A 20,260-nucleotide genomic window follows, 5' to 3' on the forward strand; every position below is an offset into this window, starting at 1 on the left:
CAGTTTATTTTCCTTATAGCCACATTATTTTAATACAGTCTGCAATATTATGTTGTACATACCAGAAATACTTCCCTACTTGTTTTTTATTCTTGTAAACAACAACTCCTACAGGTGTTAATCCTAAAAAATATTCAGACTTGTTTTCACCCTGGAAAATAGAACATATGTCATTTTATTACTTACAACCACAATTTTATTTTTATAGATTTCATCTAAGAAGCAATGTGGCCTGGTGAATAGAGCACTGGCATGGGAATCAGGAGAAATGGGTTCTAATACTGGTTCTGCTCCTAGGTAACTTTGGGCAAGTCACTTTAACCTCTCTTTGCCTCAGTCTCCTCATCTGTAAAATGGGAATAATGATACTGACCTCCTTTGTAAAGCTCTTTGAAATCTGCTGATGAAAACCTCTGTATAAGTGGTTATTATGATCATCATCATCTTAGTAAGCTAGCCACCCAATCCTACAAAATTCTTCCTTCCTTGAGTAACTTAACTCATAGGAGTAATCCTACAACCTTCAGTGGGATTGCTCTGATAAGTAAGGATTACTTACATGAATCAGGTAAGAGTGAGAAACAATTCATCAACTAAATTGCCATATTTCTCTTCTTTAAAAATCTAAAGAAAGTAATTACAGTCAAAACTTCACACTGCATAAGATACAGTATTTACTCATAATATAAATATACTTCTGAATGCTAGAATAGATTCATTATACCATACCAACCAAGACACATGAACCATCAGTCTGCTCAACTAACTTCTGGTCCCTACAGAACTGAAAAATGTAATGATCATACTGGGAAATCATGGAGAGGTCAAAAACTGTAATCAAAAGGAGACGCAGAAAATGACACAACCAGTCATCTCCTTGATCTAACTAGCATCCATGTACCACATTAAATAACAGCCATTTTTAAATACTACTAGTTAATCCCACCACGTGTAAGGAGGCAGGATCTACCAATGTGGCAAGGCACAAAGAAGGGACTTCCAGCAGAAGAGAGGTCTCTTGAGACATTCTACAGGCTGTTCTTCTGAACCCTCACTTTCTTGGTACTTTCCTTCAGACAAATGCCCAACTAAATTTTGAACAGCCATCATGCCAACTTGCTCCCTAAAAATAATTTCCTACCTTAAAATTGTATTTCTGCAAGAGGTTCCACCAATCTGAAATTAATTTGCTGCTCCTTTGTCTCCCAAAGACTGATCTGCTGACTTAGATTTCTGCCACCTGGCCTACCCATGTGTGCAGCCCAGCCACAAAGGCCAACGTTTTTCACAAATGAACATGAACTTCCCACCATGTCATGGATAAATGAACATGTACTTTCAGGAAGATCTGGGCCACGAGGGTCTCCATTTTTCCATTGGAAAAGAAAGGATTTCATGAGGGCAGATGAGAGGCATAAAACCCAGAGAATAAATCCTTTATCAAGACATGACACTCAACAAATGCCGTAACTCTTGAATTAAGGTGTATAATGCTAGTTTGACCTGCTTCCCCGTAACATGATTGGAGACACCTTCTCCTTATTGACACACTGTTGCCCTCATGATGCTGGAGAGGGTTCCTAAACAAACCAACTGCAATGAGGGATTTAGAGCACTTTTCTCACAATGGATAACAAAGCCCATAATAAGGAGGGACCCAGTTCCTTCCCCATAAGAAATACTTCTTGAGTTGTTGGGGTCTATATAGCCAATCAACTTAGTACAGGATAATATGAAAATTCTGATGGCAAATTGCAGCTGCCTCGACAATTCATGGTAAATATTCAAAATCACACAGGATGAAATCCTGAAGGAAAGAGATGAGAACTGACAAAGAATAGCCTCTAAGCCAAGGTAAGGTGTTTGTGGTGAGACTCTGTGACTGGAATAAGGAGGAAAGCATCCTTTATTAACACTATATAGCCTCCTGGCTCTACCAGGGCTGTTACTTAGTATTTCACTTTCAAAGCATTTGTAGGCCACGAAGAAATTGAGTCTTTTGAGGTTTAAAACCCCCTGATATTTTGGGCAGGGCACGAAAGAGAAAGAAAACTCTCTGAAAACTTTGTAGGGTTTACATTGAGTCACTACTTAGAATGTCATAAACAATGAATTAGCATCACAATTTTCTTGGATCAATCAGTGTTGGGCAAGAGTTAAAATGACTGCTGGGAATGACTCAGTAAATGTCTATGTGGCATCCAGCTGCGATCATGGATAGAAGCCAGTTGTATGTTCTCTCAGTTTTCAACAACGTGCTAACCTGTGTTCCCTGCGAGTTACAGGGCTCACCTATGTTTCTAGCATCAGAAAGATTCTTTTGTTTCTTCAGGGAATTCCTTTATGTTGCGCTCCGCTTTCGGGAGCATTTGCTAAGGAAAACGTGGTGGAATTTTTACCTGAATCCTGCCTCAGTCTGGGAAAGCCCTGTTCCACTATCCAGGCACTTTTGCCCTAATGTTTTGTCTTTATAAATGGTCACTATTGTCTTGGTATATCCTACTATACTGAAGGTACTATAAAGAATGGATATTTTAGAGCATGAGGCTGCTCACGGGGACAGGCAATGAACCAAAAATCCAAGAGAGAAGATTAGTCTATTTACCTGTTTGGGAGAATATGGTGCAGTCCCATTGGTCCAGACCAGCAAAGCCTGGACCATACAGATGTCAGTGATGAGATCAAATGACTACAGAAAGTGCGTTTAAGTAAGTAAAAATTCTTAATTGAGAACATCCAAATGAATGACCTCTCTCAATTTCTGTACCTACGGTTAACATATGTGCCATTCTCAGTGCTCTTCAGTGAGTTGACTAACTTCCAGAACTATTCATAGAGAGCTTAGTTAGAGTGTAGGTGCCTTGGGGAGGGAACCATGTCACTGTACGGGTCTGAATAGTTCTTAGTAGAATGGAGTTTTGATCCTGAATGAGGGCTTTTGCACTACTGTAATATGAATGTTAAATAATAGTAATAATCAATGGCTAGATGAAGAAGGAGTAGTGAACAGATTGCAGAGATATATTACAATGCATTCTCCCGGCCCAGTTATGGATCTCTGTGTACAGCCCAAACAAGACTGGGCCAAAACAAACTTTCCAGTCTAGACAAATTTTATATGACTAACTTGGCAGTGGATAAATCCTGTTCCATGAAGTCTCTCAGCTTCCTATAAGCAGAAGGGGCACATGATACTGCATATGCATGAAGTCCAAAAATAGTAGCACAATCCATGATTTAGTAACAGAGAAATACTTCATCCAGTGGGCGATGCAATTTTCAGCAAATTACATAATTAATCTTTAGGGGCTTTCTTTGGTTTTTCTTTTAACAACTTTCAAAGTACTGAAATTTAAATTAGCTAAATTTAAATTAGCACAATGTTTCCATTAAAGCTCACAATTCAACTTATTTTGTAGTTTGAGATATTCTTTTGTTTAAAAAAATGCCATACGCACAATTATTGAAACAAAATAATTTTTAATTGCTAGGTTGACTGTGCCCTGTAGCCTTCAAGTGGAAGCTTGAATCCTGCCATATATATTGTTTTGTAATACAGATTGAGTCATCTTCAATATGAGGGCATAAAAAAATGTGAAATGCTGCATGATATTGCAGTGAGATTTTTTTAAACATGCCCTGACTCTTCAGTAACCTTCACAATGAATATTAAAACAAACCTCTGAAGTCTCATGTACTCTTGCCCCAAATCAGCTATTCGTTACCTATTATTTGCAATGACTTTGAAGCCTTTTCAGCACTCACTCGTTTATTGTATTATTTTCATATTTTCTGTTCTGAACATGGCAATTATAACCCTCTTTTACCGTGTTTTGACACTTTATTAAAGCTCTTACATTTGTTATCCATATTGCTTGTTCAGCACAGTTAATTGTCTTTCAGAGGGAAACAGAATCACATTCTTTCATCCAAAACCCACTAGGCTTTCTTAGATATAAACCGAATTGATGCATGTTCCTCAAAAGCACTTCTTCCTTTGGATTTCTTAAACTCAGTTTTTAAAAAAAGATACCACTTGGTTACCAAGTTTCATAATTACAGCTTTTCATTTAAGTGTAAAAGACTTTTTGTAATGCCATCAAATTAAAAATATTTAGCTTTAATTAAAACAGTACTTACATAGACAGGATGGAGATCTACTCCATACATTTCCAGTGATTTGGCCACTCCTAAGTAATTCAGCTCTGCCTCAGCAGGAACCTGACCCCTGTAAACAGTATAATGAATAAGAACGCTGCCTCTCAATTCAATGCTACAATAGTTGTTTCAAAAAAAAATCATATTAACAAAGCTTGTTGAATAGGAGTGCAATGGTTCCTTAGTATTTACTTAGACCTTCATTCGCTGCATGGCACTGTGCTCCTACTTGCTCCAGATAAAATGGGTTCCAGTGTTCACTGTGTCTGCTACATGCTGTTACCTTATATATTAAATATTAAATTGATATTAACTATAGTGGCAAAACCTTTCCTTGTCTACCTGCTGCTAACTCCTGAAAATACTCCTGCTGCTGTCCCAAAAATATTTCACAGCATTCATCTTCAGGCCTAAAAGGCAAAAAGGTCTTATTTTAAATAACTGCATCATTACTATAAATCAGCAAGAGAAAGACAGACCATTTATGGGATGATTTCCCTATAGCAATGCTAAACCCGGCAGATATCGTGAGGAAGGCATCAAGAATTTCATGAGTTCAGATAAGATATTCCCTTCTCAATAAATTTAGGGATCTGGGGCAAAAATCTGTCTGGGGATCGGTCCTGCTTTGAGCAGGGGGGTGGACTAGATGACCACAAGAATCATCCCACACTGATATTCTATTATAAAGACTTGTCTAAAGAAAGGCAAGCCCTCTGGAAATCTTAACCTTCTACTGCAAAATCTCAGTTTGGAGTCTGCTGCAGAATAGTATCACAAATCATCTGTAGGAAACCAATTCCTCTTCTCCATGCAAGTATCATTGCAGCAACCAGCAACTTTCACTAGTTATATACTGTAGAGAAACAATGGAGAAAAAGTATCAGAGGGGTAGCCGTGTTAGTCTGGATCTGTAAAAGCAGCCAAGAGTCCTGTGGCACATTATAGACTAAAACCTTTTGAAGGGATAATTAAGATGACCCATAGAAGGTGTTCATCTTAATTATCCCTTCAAAAGTTTTTCTTCTCCTGCTGATGATAGCTCATCTCAATTGATTAGACTCTTCCTGTTGGTATGCATACTTCCACCTTTTCATGTTCGCTGTATGTATAAATATCTCCTGTCTGTGTGTTCCATTCTGTGAATCCAAATAAGTGAGCTGTAGCTGACGAAAGCTCATGCTGAGATAAATTTGTTAGTCTCTAAGGTGCCACAAGTACTCCTGTTCTTTTTGCGGATACAGACTAACACGGCTGCTACTCTGAAACCTGAAGCTCAGCAGTTTCTCTTTGAAGTCTGGTCCTGAAGTTTTTTTTGCTGCAGGATGGCCACCTTAAGGTCTGCTATTGTGTGGCCTGGGAGGTTGAAGTGTTCTCCTACAGGTTTTTGTATATTGCCATTCCTAATATCTGATTTGTGTCCATTTATCCTTTTCCACAGAGACTGTCCAGTTTGGCCGATGTACATAGCAGAGGGGCATTGCTTGCAAATGATGGCGTATATTACATTGGTGGATGTGCAGGTGAATGAACTGGTGATGGTGTGGCTGATCTGGTTAGATCCTGTGATGGTGTCGCTGGTGTAGATATGTGGACAGAGTTGGCATCAAGGTTTGTTGCATGGATTGGTTCCTGAGTTAGAGTTACTATGGTGCGGTGTACAGTTACTGGTGAGAATATACTTCAGGTTGGCAGGTTGTCTGTGAGTGAGGACTGGCCTGCCACCCAAGGCCTGTGGAAGTGTGAGATCATTGTCCAGGATGGATTGTAGATCCCTGATGATGCGTTGGAGGAGTTTTAGCTGAGGACTGTATGTGATGGCCAGTGGAATCCTGTTGGTTTGTTTCTTGGGTTTGTCTTGCAGTAGGAGGCTTCTGGGTACACGTCTGGCTCTGTTAATCTGTTTCCTTATTTCCTCGTGCAAGTATTGTAGTTTTGAGAATGCTTGGTGGAGATTTTGTAGGTGCTGTTCTCTGTCTGAGGGGTTGGAGCAGATGCGGTTGTACCTCAGTGCTTGGCTATAGACAATGGATCGTGTGGTGTGCCCGGGATGGAAGCTGGAGGCGTGAAGGTAGGCATAGCGGTTGGTAGGTTTTCGGTATAAGGTGGTGTTAATCTGACCATCACTTATTTGCACCGTGGTGACTAGGAAGTGGACCTCCCGTGTAGATTGGTCCGGGCTGAGGTTGATGGTGGGGTGGAAGCTGTTGAAATCGTGGTGGAATTTTTCCAGAGTCTCCTTCCCATGGGTCCAGATGATGAAGATGTCATCAATGTAGCATAGGTAGAGAAGGGGCATGAGTGGACGAGAGCTGCGGAAGCGTTGTTCCAGGTCATCCATAAAAATATTGGCATATTGTGGGGCCATGACTGTGCCCATAGCGGTCCCACTGATCTGGAGATATATATTGTCATCAAATTTGAAATAGTTGTGTGTGAGGATAAAGGCACAGAGCTCAGCAACCAGTTGTGCTGTGGCATCATCAGGGATCCTGCTCCTGACAGCTTGTATTCCATCTGTGTGTAGGATGTTTGCGTAGAGAGCCTCTACGTCCATGGTGGCTAGGATGGTGTTTTCTGGAAGCACACCAATGCATTGTAGTTTTCCCAGGAAATCAGTGGTGTCATGGAGATAGCTGGGAGTGCTGGTGACATAGAGTCTGAGTAGAGAGTCCACATATCCAGACAGTCCTTCAGTGAGAGTGCCAATGCCTGAGATGACAAAGCGTCCAGGATTTCTGGGTTTGTGGATCTTGGGTAGTAGATAGAATAATCCTGGTCAGGGCTCTAAGGGTATGTTGTTTTGTTCCAGTGTTAGTGTAGGAAGTCCTGAGTAGATGGTGCAGTTTCTTAGTGTATTCCTCAGTGGGATCTGAGGGAAGTGGCCTGTAGAATTTGGTATTGGAGAGTTGTCTGGCAGCCTCCTTTTAGTAGTCAGACCTGTTCATGATGACAACAGCACCTCCTTTATCAGCCTCTTTGATTATAATGTCAGGGTTGTTTCTGAGGCTTCGGATGGCATTGCGTTCTGCACGACTTAGGTTAGGAGGCAAGCAATGTCATTTTTCCACAATTTCTGCCTGTGCACATTGGTGGAAGCATTCTATGTATAGGTCCAGATTGTCATTTCGACCCTCAGGAGGAGTCCATGTGGAGTTCTTCTTGTGCTGTTGGTGGGAGGGTAACTGTGTATCAGTGCGCTGTTCAGTATTATCCTGAAAGTATTCTTTGAGTCGGAGATGGTGAAAGTAGGCTTCCAGATCGCCGCAGAACTGTATCATGTTTGTGGGGGTGGCAGGGCAGAAAGAGAGTCCCTGAGATAGGACAGACTTTTCTGCTGGGCTGAGTGTGTGGCTGGATAGATTGACAATATTGCTGGGTGGGTTAGGGGTACTACGGTTGTGGCCCCATGTGGCAGGTAGGAGTTTAGACAGCTTACAGTCCTTCTTCCTTTGTAGAGAGGTGAAGTGAGTAATGTAGATCTCCTGTCTTATTTTAGTGAAGTCTGTTTGTATGGAAGTTTGGTTATTTATGTGAGTCTCCAGGTTGGAGAGCTCTTTTTTGATGTTCTTCTGTTTGTTGTATAGGATGCTGATCAGGTGGTTCCTCACTGTGGTCTGTGTAGTATGTAGATAGCAGTGGATTTTTTACCTTTAGTCCATTTGGTATGATGTCCATCCATTTGCATTTGGAAAGGAAGATGATATCTGTCTGCATTTGTGCAAGTTTCTTCATGAGGTTGATGGATTTCCAATCCATACGGCTAAATGCAGTGCCTTGCATGGTGTCAAGTATCAGAGGGGTAGCCGTGTTAGTCTGGATCTGGACAATGATCCCACACTTCCACAGGCCTTGGGTGGCAGGCCAGTCCTTGCCCACAGACAACCTGCCAACCTGAAGCATATTCTCACCAGTAACTGCACACCACACCACAGTAACTCTAACTCAGGAACCAATTCATGCAACAAACCTTGATGCCAACTCTGCCCACATATCTACACCAGCGACACCATCACAGGATCTAACCAGATCAGCCACACCATCACCAGTTCATTCACCTGCACGTCCACCAATGTAATATACACCATCATTTGCAAGCACACGTCAGCTGCTAGAAGAGGGCCTCATCCTCCCTGATTGAACTAACCTCGTTATCTCTAGCCTGCTTCTTGCTTGCATATATATACACCTGACCCTGGAAATTTTCACTACATGCATCCGACGAAATGAGTATTCACCCACGAAAGCTCATGCTCCAAAACTCCTGTTAGTCTATAAGGTGCCACAGGACTCAATGGAGAAAAACAGAATCTAAGGTATGTATTTGAGGAGGGATTTATTACTTTGCATAAAAATATGAGTAAATCCAAAGCCTTTGACAATGTACACACAATCTCAGTGTTTAATTTTACCCTTCCCTTAATAACTGCCATAGATGCAACATACTCAGTAAGGCTCTCCATTGTAAGGCTGAAATAATACTTCTGCAATCTCATTCCCAACTGGGATTTATCATACTTTTGTTAATTTCTCCGTAGCATTCATATAAATGTTATTGAGACTGTAACTTATGAATATATCAGCATCAGTTCAAAAGGATTCATCAATGTGTATTCCAAAGACACTTCACATCTTATGCTTTAGCCTGCAGATGTTGCCTTGGTGAAATGTTTCACTACTGTGTTTAATATCATCCATATCCAAGATGTGATATGGGGCCCAGGATCCTGTCATAAGATTTAAAAAATTCTGTAATACATGCCGTCTCTCTTTTTCTTATCTCCCCATTCCTTTCTCTCGGCTAAGAAGAGTGGAGTTCTAATCAGCTGGTGTCTTCCCTGGCTGGCACTCCCTGAGTTTGCTGTGTGTGTTACAGGGAAGAGATGCGTGCAGTGTAGAGGCAAAAATGGTAGTGAAATGCCAGCCTCCAGCATGAATACAGAAACCTCCTATGGATAGATAAAGACTCCATCTGTACTGTGGACAGAGGTTGTTCCTCTCTGTCGATGGAGCAGTAGACATGATGATTGCAGACTTCTACCTCCTTATCAAAACGTAGGAGTTGAAGCAAGCTGAAGCTGAGCTTACAGGGCTGGCTCCAGGTACCAGCGCAGCAAGCAGGTGCTTGGGGCGCCCAATGGAAAGGGGCAGCATGTCCAGGTCTTCGGCGGTGGGTCCCTCAGTCCCCCTCGGAGGGAAGGACCTGCCGCCAAATTGCCACCAATCGCGGCTTTTTTTTTTTTGCCGATTAGGGAGGCAAAAATGCTGGAGCTGGCCCTGTGAGCTTAGCCCCTATTTGCAAGAGTTCATGGGTAAGAAGAGGATCCAAAGCCCACTACAGAGAAACCTCGCAAGGTCAAGATTTCTTTCTTGGTGGATTTCTGGTTCACTTCTGTATTTACTAATACGCAGCAGGGTCATATGTATTTCCCAGTTCTGTGGAACCACCTCTTATACACCCTATACTGCAAAATTTTGCTCCAGAATTTGATTTTTCATTTAAAAAATTATGTTTCTAGCCCTCATAATTTTGAAACAAAATGTTCACTGAAACACTGTTTTCTTCAGAGTCTGCAGACAATTTGAAACAGTACTAAAAGCTGTGAATTGCGCCACTCATCTCAATGAGTTAACTCTCAAATCTATCAATGACAATTCAAATGTCAACACTGCTAACTACTACATTTCTGATTTTGTTTGCAGAAACATCATGCTAAATAATATTCTTCTACCACAATTCCAAACTGCTTGTCAACCTGCCAAATGTCCCAACTGTCCATTCAGTAACCATATATTTGGAAACATCTCTAAAGAGGAACAGCACTGCTCTGTGAAGATGTAAGCTGTGGCTAGTAATGAACATAAACAGAATCTTTCCCAGTATACTCTGAAGATCTAGGAAACAGGGTGAGGGGAGAGCTAGCTGTAGAAACTCTTCACTGAAAACATTTTCAAACAAATTTGACAGTGACTGGGACCTGGTGCCCCCTTCCAGTTTATGTATGCCACTGCAGTGGTATTGTCAGAGAGGAACTGAATGTGTTGGGCTTAGATGAGGGGCAGGAATGCACAGCAGGCTAAGCAGACCACTCGAAGCTCCAGAATGTTGATGCCCTGCATCCATGTCCTTTGCGCAGCATGTCCGTCGAGGTGGGCACTCCAAACAGCTAGAGAGGTGTCCATGGTGATGGTGGCTTTGGGGGCAGAAGTGGTGAAGGGGTGCCTAGCAACACCTTGGCAGGATTGGTCCACCACAGTAGGGAGGTCCAGACCAGATGTGGGACAATCAATATGACATTCAGGTGGGTCTGCAGACTTATAGGAGCCACAGTTGTAGACAGCGCATGTGTAGGCAGGCAGGGCCATCACATGGATACATGCCCCCATTTGACCAAGGAGGCAGAGACAGTAATGCACTATGGGGCAGGGATTGCAGCATAGGGCTACCACGGGGGTCATCAGGGTGGCAAAATGGCCCACCGGGAGGAAGATCCAAGCTGTCATGGAATCCAGGTGTATCCCAATTAAATGGATTGTCTGCACTGGAACAAGCACAGATTTGTCCTACTTGATACAGATGCCGAGAGTGGCATTGAGCGAGTGGAGAGCACAGATGGACAACGTCATTTTGGTGAGGGTTGGCACCACTAGTAGCCAGTTATCTAAGTAAGGGAACACAGAGTACTCCTGTGGTCACAGTTGGGTTGCAATGACCGCAAAGACGTTGGTATAAACCCTTGGGTTGAAATGACCGCACAGACCTTGGTATAAACCCATCAAGAAGCTAAAAGGAAGAACTCTGAAATGGTAGTGGTTGTCACCCACGCAGAAAGGAAGAAATTTGCAATGGGCCAGATGGATGTCAATGTGGAAGTATGCATCTTTCATGTCAAGGGGTGTGAACCGCACCCCCAGGGGAAGGAAAGGGATGGGAGGAAGGGGAAGGTACTGGAGTGCTACCTCGCCCATTCAGTTGCTGCATGTACCATCAGCAAAGCGGGGTGGGGAAAAAGAAAGTCATCCCCCCTTGGATAGGATAAAATAGCTGCATTCCACCCTGGGTGGGTAAGCTTAGGAGGTGGCATGATCGGCTCTGCACATGACTTCTTGTGCAACCCGGCACAGCTCGGGTAGGAAATGCTGTGCTTCACTGCAGTCCATGACAGAGACTTGCTATGAGGGCCATGCAAGCACTTATGACCCTCTCGCTTGGCAGTGTCCTGCACCAGTGGAACTGTTGGATCAGGGTGGGAGTGGTAGGTGCGGCACTCATCACTGGTGAAGGGCAAGGCAACATCAGTTCCTCCAGTCCCAGATTGGACTCCACATATGGCTGGAGAGCCTCCTGCCTAAGGAACTTCTGGAGTCGCAGGAGATGAGCCTCACAGGTCTGTGGACAGATTTCAAGCCCGCTACAAGATGCACCTTCCCAAGCAGTACATGTTGCTCACTGAGACTGAGTGAGGGCATGACACTCAGTCCTTGAACCCTGGGATGCAGGGCATAGTCGTCCGACAAGTGCTCTTGTAGGCGAACTACGAGTGTGTAGAGAGGATTCTGACCCTGACCAAGCGGCAGTAAGAGGAAACAGAAGGAGCGTCGCCCTGCATGACCTCTTATAACCTAGGCTGGACCATGAGGCAACATGTGACGCACATGCAGGTCACTGGATACTTGTACTGAAAATGCCTGGCTTCAGCGCATGGCATGCATGCGTACCGACGTTTGAAATACACATAGGGACCATCACTCAATGAAGAACATGTTTTTACTAAGCACTGTTCTCTCCATGATCACTTACATTCCCTCTCTGAACACCACCTTCTTGTCTTCAGCACTACCGGCCTCGTCCCCCTGCTTCTCAATCTTTCCATGATTTCCAATACATCTATAGCTATGACTTCTTTTCCACCCTTAAGCTCCCCTTTATCTCTCCTCCATTGATTCCTTCCATTCCAGTCTCTCCTCCATTCTTGACTCCTTAGTCCTTTTCTCCCAACACAATGTCTAACCTTTCCCACTCTTACCCCGGCTTACCTCCAACATCGGTTTCCTCTGCTCTTGTTCCTGTGCTGCTGAATGTCTTTAGTGGCAGTCCCACAGCAACCATATTGATTGTGTTAATTGCAAACTCATTCTTTTTCTTTTTTTCTACCACTTTCTTAACCAAAAAGCTCTATTTCTCCCTCACTGAATTCCACATCCACAAAAACAGCCAACATTTTGCTACCTTTGATTCCCTCCTTAGACCTGACCCTTCATCTCCACACAAAATCGTGTAATTTCTTTTTTAAAAAAATCTATATGATGGAGCATGATCTCTCCTCTAATCCACCTTCAGATCCTTCCTTTAGTCTCACTCTTTGCCTTGATGCTACAAACCCACGCAGGTTAATAATGGCTACGCAGGCGCAAGCTAATATTACAACTATGGATTGGTTTATTAAACCTCCACAGTGTGCAAAATCTACGTAAAAACATCCTTTTATTAACATAACTGTCCTCCATCACCACTCATTTACCCCCACTTGTTTCACACACACCTGTGTGTTTTGTCTTTAGGACTAAGTTATCTAAGGCAAGGGCTGTCTTTTACTTTGCACACAGCCTAGCACAATGGGTCTAGCACAATGACTGGGAATACTAGGCACTACTGCAATACAAACAGGGAGGAAATAATGTCCTCACTTAAGCACTGACCAGGGACTCAGGAGACTTGGAATCCATTTCTGGTTCCGACACAGATTTCCTGTGTGACACTGGGCAAGTCACTTTCTCTGTGCCTTGGTTTCCCATCTTTAAAATGGAAATAATGGTACTTCCCTGCTGCACTGAGAAGTTATAAAGAGACTATACTAGTGATATATTAGTGATTATGAGGCACTCAGACAATAAGGTGATGAGGGCTACATACATAGATAGAAATAAATAATAATAGATACCTTCCCCTAAAAGGGGAAGGTTCAAATCAAGGTGCTGACTGACGAGCACCCCAATGTCAAGGGATGAATGTTCAGGGAGGGGCATGCCTCTATATATTTGAGGGAAGTTAACATCTCCTTTCATTAAGCAAGACATTGAAAATACCAATCTGCAGAAACTACTAGCTGCAAGGCCCTACCTGGCATTTATCAAAATATGTATTTTTAATACAGCAAAAGCATCAGGACATCTACACCTACATAGAAGAATGTTAGTCTTTTCAGATAACCCTTTAATACCTCAAACAAAATTAAGAAGAAGGAGATATAGTGCAACAGTCATAAAAGCACCTTGCTGATCAGTTCTTACTGGGGAGATAAGCATTGTTTCATGTTCTGCGTATTAGGTAATAACATGAGAAGACAGCATGCTTATAAATATAAGAGAGAGCTCTTTATTAAGAGAACTACTTAGCATTCAACTCTTGTGTACACAGACTAAGTTCCTGTGCCTTCTCCAAACTCTTCCCTACTGCAACCTTCCTCCATGTTCCATGAAGATTGTTATATGCGAGGCTCCATTACAGCAGCTAACAATTTGGCAAGGAAAAGGGGGCCCATAGTATTAAGTGCTGTATGTACACATATTGAGAGACGATGGGGAAACTGAGGCACAGAGAGATTAAGTGACTAACCCAAAATTACACAAGAAGTCTATGGGAAAGCTGAGAACTAAATCCAAATTTCTTGGATCCCAGTTCAGTGCCTTAACCATAAGATACTATTTTCATTCCCCTCCACTGCAAAATTCAGATAATCTGGACATTTATATGTATTTTTAGAAATGTTTTAACTAAAGGTACCTAAAGTACCATATCTATTCTAGTTATATTTCTAATAAGTTCTTAATATAGCCACTCCCCCTGTATTATCTCTATTTTAGATTTCTGATGGACATAAAAGGATGTTTCATGTCACTGGCAGATTCTGCAGACCTTCATTCTGGCATGATAAAGATACGTGACAATATATCAGTTCCTTCTTCCCCTCTACTTAGCACCTGCAGCACATGATTTCCCAGGCATAGTAACAAAACTGAATTCTTACATCAGAGTTTTGTGTATCCGTTCTATTGCATCTTCCAGTTCTTCCTTCTGGTCTGGAACAAATCGGTATTCTGACACATAACCTGCAGTGTGCTTATATGGGTCATAGTCTCCCAGCTCAGCTATGGTGCACAAGAAAAAAAATTGTCACAAGTTTCAAACATTTTCCCATTACTCAAAAGATGTATTATCTAACCAATCTGCATGTGCCACTTCACCTTTTCCCAAGTAACTCTATGAGCTCATCACTCAGTAGGTACAATAAAACTGTTTTCTTATTGGAGAGGAAAAATGCATGGCAATGTTTTGCCTTTATATTAGTTTATTAACAAAGCAGTGTAGACCAATCTATGCAAGATTGGAGGAGCAATTTCATTAGTAACATGTTTTTTAGAGGAATGGAAGGTTCAAGGGCTAGGAAATACGGTATGCAGTTTGTCACCTCTGCAGAACTGGAGTTAATCTAGTTTAGGTCAGAAATAATTGCTACAATATGCTACTTTGTGGTGCATGTGAAATGAACTGATGTTCTGAGTCCAGTTCTTAGAAGATTTGTGCCCATATAATAAAAACAAACATTCATATGGGCATCCTGGTTGGGAGTCCTAGAGAAGTCAAGGACTGAATTAGAATGGAGATATAACTATCTTGTCAAGCTTAGAGGTAGTCCTTTGAGAAGAAAGCTGAAGTACCTATAGGTAAACAAAAGACTTCAGTCTCCAGTTAATTTCAGTACATTTCTTGAACACTAAATTCACTTTAAAAATCAAAATAATGTATTTAAAAGAAATATGGAGACTTTGTTTTAAAATTTAATCAATTATTATGCATTTTAAAACAATTGTTTTTGCACTGCCCTGGAATTTGCATATAAAGGCAAAAGTGACAAACTATTTGTCTGATGAGCCACAATCATATTTTATATCCTTGCAAACAGCTGTATATTAAATGTATATCTTAATCAGGGCTCAATTCTACAATTCTAATTTACATTGGATAACATTTATATGAGTAACCCCAGTGAAGTTAATAGGATAATTTGAGTAAGTGCTACTTAACATGAGTAAAGGCAGTACCATTGGGTCCTCAAGGAGGCAAGGGCTCCTCAGAAGCCCAGCCTTATTGGAGGTTCCCATCCAAATCCCACTGAAGCCATGGACATTGCTATGCCTCTTCACACACCCTGAGGTCAGTGCCATAAATCATAATGAAAAAAATCCCATAAAATATCAGCTTGTTTTCGTTATGGGTCGTTTTTTTGTTTTTCTTGCCTCCAAAACAAGAGACTGATCTGATCAGCAAAGATACAGGAATTCCCCTCCCCACCGCTCCAACCCCAACCCCACCCCCCAAAAAACCCAACAATAAAACAGTGGCCCTCATGCTTGAAACAGAATCAACAGCAGGAATAATGACTTTGGGCTTCATTGTGCACTTTAATATTGCACAACAGAGTAGGTGTATCTCTGTGTGCTGTAAGGCTTGCCGAATGTAGAATGCATACTGCACTCTATGCTGTTGCCAAGCCTATGGATGGGATTCCTGTGCAGGTGCTTCTGTCTTTTAAATTCAATGTTTCACACAAACATATGGATTATATGACGGTCTCTATTTGCATATTTGTTGTCAAATTCAGCCCTGATGTAAGAAGGCATAACTTCTTATGAAGTCAACGGAAGATAAGCCTGTTTCTGCCAGGGCTGAATTTAGCCCTTTTTAACTATTGTGTACCTGTTCTAGCTCTCTTATCCAAAATGAACTTTTCTAGCTGTTTCCTTGTGGCATTTAAAAGAAAGAAATATTGGTCACTGAGATTAGTATCCTATAAACAATCCTTGACTAGAGCTGCAGATTCCCACAGTTTAGCCACTATGCCTATGACCGGGAAATAGAGTATATACTTGTCCCTATTTCTCTTAATCTGTTTGAAGCCGATGCAGTCGCTGCAAAACAATATACTGACCAATATATATTGCAATATTTCACAGTCAAGGCACAACTGTCATTGAAGTGAATGGTCTATCACAAACAGCCTTCTGGGTTGGGTCATATCACCTTCCATAGTTGGGGAAATGTCAGTGAAAAAACCCCCTCAGAATGTGACATGCTTTAACTTTCCTGAGAGACATGTCATATGCCATGAAGTCTCTAATCTCCTTTTACATTCAATAAGTTACTTCTCTGTTGTGATCTCTCAAACATGTTGTTCCAAAACAAATTAAAGGAAGAATATTTTCAGCTTGTGTTAGGTAGCTGCTACTGAATCATACTTGGATTAATGATAATCTTCACTTACTACCTGCCACAGATGAAAACTGTAAATTATGAGTTTTCCATGCATAGTTCCCAAGAAAAATTCATAAATCCACATGATATCCCTGACTGCCAGATTTTGCATTTGGATATCTGATTTTAGCCCAAAGATGAGCAAAATTTTGCTTCTTACTAACTTTCCATTAATGTGAAGTAGTTCATGTTTGCTCTATTAAATCCATGGAATATACTAGCACTCATGAAATCTGCTTCTCAAGTGCATGCCAATAAGTGAACTGTAGAATTAAAACTTCATGCTTCAAGTCAAAACACATCCCTCCCCTTCATTATCTTCAGGTATTAGTATTGACATAATGAGGTTTTTACAGGACTACATCATTTTAGATGATCAACAGATTTGGCTGGAGGCTGCTGCCGGCCCTTCAGATCTACACATTGTTTGATAAAATAGAAAATATGATATAAATAATATTGGGCTGTAGACATACCCTGACTTGTAATGTTATCAAGCACTGATAAAAAGTTCTCTCTGTGGACAGTCTCAGTAACTCAACCATCAATAACGGTCAGATATTTCAGAACAGAGCCCATAGTATCTTCATTTAAAATTTATGTAACTGGTTCTATAGAAACTGTACTGGTGTCCCCTATTTATAATTCTCCTATTAGTCTCTGTAATTTAATTTTTTTTTAAACTAACATACAAAGATTTAGATTAAAGTCTCCATTTGGTGGCAATACTTGTAATAAATCATAACATTAACAAACAAAAAAGTTATCAGTTGGTCAGAAGAACTCACACTGAATTGCATATGCTCCCAGCTGAGCTGCAATGTTGATGGGACAGGGCATGCGACCTTGCAAAACATCTTGCTTCACCTGCAAAAAAAATTGATACCTAAAACAGAGAGAGAAAATGAAGTGGTTAGTTCAATATTAAGGATTCTGGTGTATTCAGTAACATTTTACTGCCTTCAGGTTTATTTGAATGGGGGGTGGGGAAGGTCTGTAGCTCATCTTAAAGTGACATGATCAACTCAAAAATCACGTTTGAATCTTCTCCAACATTTGTTTTACTATTAATGTTCAAGTAACATCACGATTATCATCACTGAAAGACTGGAGGAGGAAAAAATCCTCTAGTTTTCCAATTTGTTTCCTTTGTGCATTTGACAGCACAAATTGTGATAGTCCATTTCCCTAGAAAGAGATGGTTCCCCAGTTTGTGTGGGATTTTCAGATAGCAGCAGGAAAAGAGAAAACGTTTTTTAAAAATCAAACAGGAAAATATGATTTGAACCCACACAAGGGACAAATTTTGACCTGGTTAGTGGAGCAGAGCAAGAGAGACAAGACATAAGGCACTAGCTTACTCACTTGTGTGGGCTTGTAACAGGGTCTCCAAACCCCATACTGAACACAGACAGAGAGAGGAGGAAAGTCTCTCCCATTTACAAGCAAGCAGCTTGATCATAACCCCAGGAATTCGCCAGTCATGGGGGCAGGCATCCACAGCTGCAACCAATAAAGGAAACAGAGCCTGCTGTAAAGGGAGGAGTGTAGAGAAGGAAAGGGAGGCACTAAGGCCTTGGATAGCAAGGTGGTGACAGCTTTGCACTAGGCTGCCTCCAGGAAACAAGCCAGGAGACTGAAAGAGACAGCAAGCCCAAAAAGTGAAGGTCTGGCAGGCTTAACTGAAGGTCAGAATCCAAGAACTTACCTGACTGAGAGCAAATAAAGGAGGGTCAGTCAGGAGAAGCTCAGGCCCCTCAAGAGACCACCCCAAAAGGCATTGACAGGGCTATACGTACCACCGCCAGCAAGTGTGGGAGGAAAAATAGACACCATCAGGCCATTATATTTCATTCCTCCACTTGCAAGTGGGCAGGAAGAGGTGGGGCCCTGGCTCTGCCTCCCAGTGCACCAGCCAGTTGGGCTATGTAACTTTGTAAGTGCAGAGTACTTCCCCCTCAGAGCTGCAGGAAACCAGGAGAGTAGTTTGTGACTCTCAATCTGCTTCCAAATCTGCCCCGGGGCAGCACAATGCACTTCCCCTTACCCAGGGCTCATGATAAAGCCACAGCTGACGCCAAACTTAGCAAGAGGAGTCAGGGGCAGGGGTAGTAACTGTAGTGACTTTTAAAAATATTTTTTAACTAACAACGTTTTAAGCTGTGTCCCTTTAAGCTCTGATATTGCCCCATATTCACAAAATGTATTGCATTCAACTTCCTTAATCACAACTACACACGTCAAAAACATGTATGGTAAACTGCTCACACAGGCTGGTATAAATTAAATGAGTGTATTTGATACCCCCTCTTTAGCACATGAACACTGAATTCCTGATGAAACAATATGAACAAAAGAGAAGATCAGCGCAATAGTAGGTAAGAAAACAAGTTATCTAGTTCAGTTTTTCAGATACTCTAGTACATTTAAAAGAAAAATTTTTAAATGCTGTTTATACCAAATGGATATACATCAGATGTATCACATCATACTGAAAGAATACCAGTGATTTCTTACAACAACAGTTTTTAAAAGACCTTTTTGTGATACGGGCACAAATTGGTCATACTTACATACTGAACTTCCCTTACTCAGGAACTCATTTATTTTACAGAGCGAAATAACTGCATTATATATTATTATTATTAAGTTTATTTTGTATTTATTATTGCATTATCATCATTACTCTTGTAAATACTTGGTACTTTCTATGTGTTCATAGTAAATTATTGAAATATTTTTGTTTTTGGGCAATCCAGACTGCAGATTATGTGGCAAATAATCTCTGCATTACTTTGTTCAGATCAAATAAAAATTGTCAGTGTTCAAGGACCTTTCAGTGCTATTTAATCTGGGATACTTCCAGCCCAAATAAGCTTCTTTTGCTAATGGTCCCCACAGACACCATGGGCATTCCAGGATATACAATTGTGCCATCTGCACCCTATTTCTTATTGGAGAGGAAAAATGCACAGTTATCTATGCCCCTCTTCTTCCCAGGACCAAATGCCTTATGTAGCGAGAAGGCACACTACAATGGTATCAGGAAACACAGTGTGCACGCTCGTTATTACTCCTTAAAATTCTAACTAGCAGGCAGACTCTTCTTTGAATGAATTATGATGACAGAGAAGAAATTTAAGGGTGTTGTGGAACTCACAACATCTCTCTTGGCTGACAGATTAGAAATGAAGTTCACTTCAGCATTTCCAGCAGTTGTACAAGACTGAGTATGGCCTTACTATGTGTAGCCTGCTGCACAGCCATTGTCTACAGCTTGCCTGGATATGGATATTTTCCACCAGTTCTTTGGTATTTCCCTAGTAATTACAGAAGTGCAGGGATTCAGGATTTCCGCTGAGTTCTGAAAAGTGTCATTTTAACCACCTCACATTTTCTTCATATATATCTATCCTCACAGTTTGCATAATCTAAAGTAAGACAAAAACATCTTAACCTGCTATTAAAAAAATTCTAATTACCCCCCATTTTTAGGTACATGTTGGCTCCATTGATTTGCCTTCATCTGTCACTTTAAAATGTTAACTACTTGGCTCTATATACAGTACAAAATACATACAATTTAACACTGCATGTTATTGCCAGAAGCATATGATACCATTTAATGCAGGGACAGTATGCGCAAAGGTGATAGACTGTGGGAATAGATCTGACAATATATGGGACAAATTATCAGAGAAAAGTTATTTAAAACTAGAAATCAAATTCTACATGAAAGGGAACTTAGAACTAAATACTCTAAAGTAGGTGGGAAATAAATACCAATTC

The 20,260-nt window shown here is 41.2% G+C and overlaps 1 protein-coding gene across 5 annotated transcripts in view; it reads right to left on the bottom strand.

The window, feature by feature from the left end:
• The window catches only part of EPB41L4A (erythrocyte membrane protein band 4.1 like 4A), a 207,696-nt gene that overhangs the window by 72,734 nt on the left and 114,702 nt on the right, over positions 1 to 20,260 (bottom strand). For all 5 annotated transcript variants that reach the window (XM_050945784.1, XM_050945783.1, XM_050945781.1 and 2 more), the window contains 4 exons: positions 17,260 to 17,357; positions 14,187 to 14,307; positions 4,141 to 4,228; positions 63 to 151 (listed from right to left, as the gene is read on the bottom strand). In XM_050945784.1, coding sequence (XP_050801741.1) covers positions 63 to 151; positions 4,141 to 4,228; positions 14,187 to 14,307; positions 17,260 to 17,357 — 396 coding nt within the window. The remainder of the gene's footprint in view (positions 1 to 62; positions 152 to 4,140; positions 4,229 to 14,186; positions 14,308 to 17,259; positions 17,358 to 20,260) is intronic.

This window comes from Gopherus flavomarginatus, chromosome 3 (assembly GCF_025201925.1).
Source record: "Gopherus flavomarginatus isolate rGopFla2 chromosome 3, rGopFla2.mat.asm, whole genome shotgun sequence".
Classification (NCBI taxonomy): domain Eukaryota; kingdom Metazoa; phylum Chordata; order Testudines; family Testudinidae; genus Gopherus; species Gopherus flavomarginatus.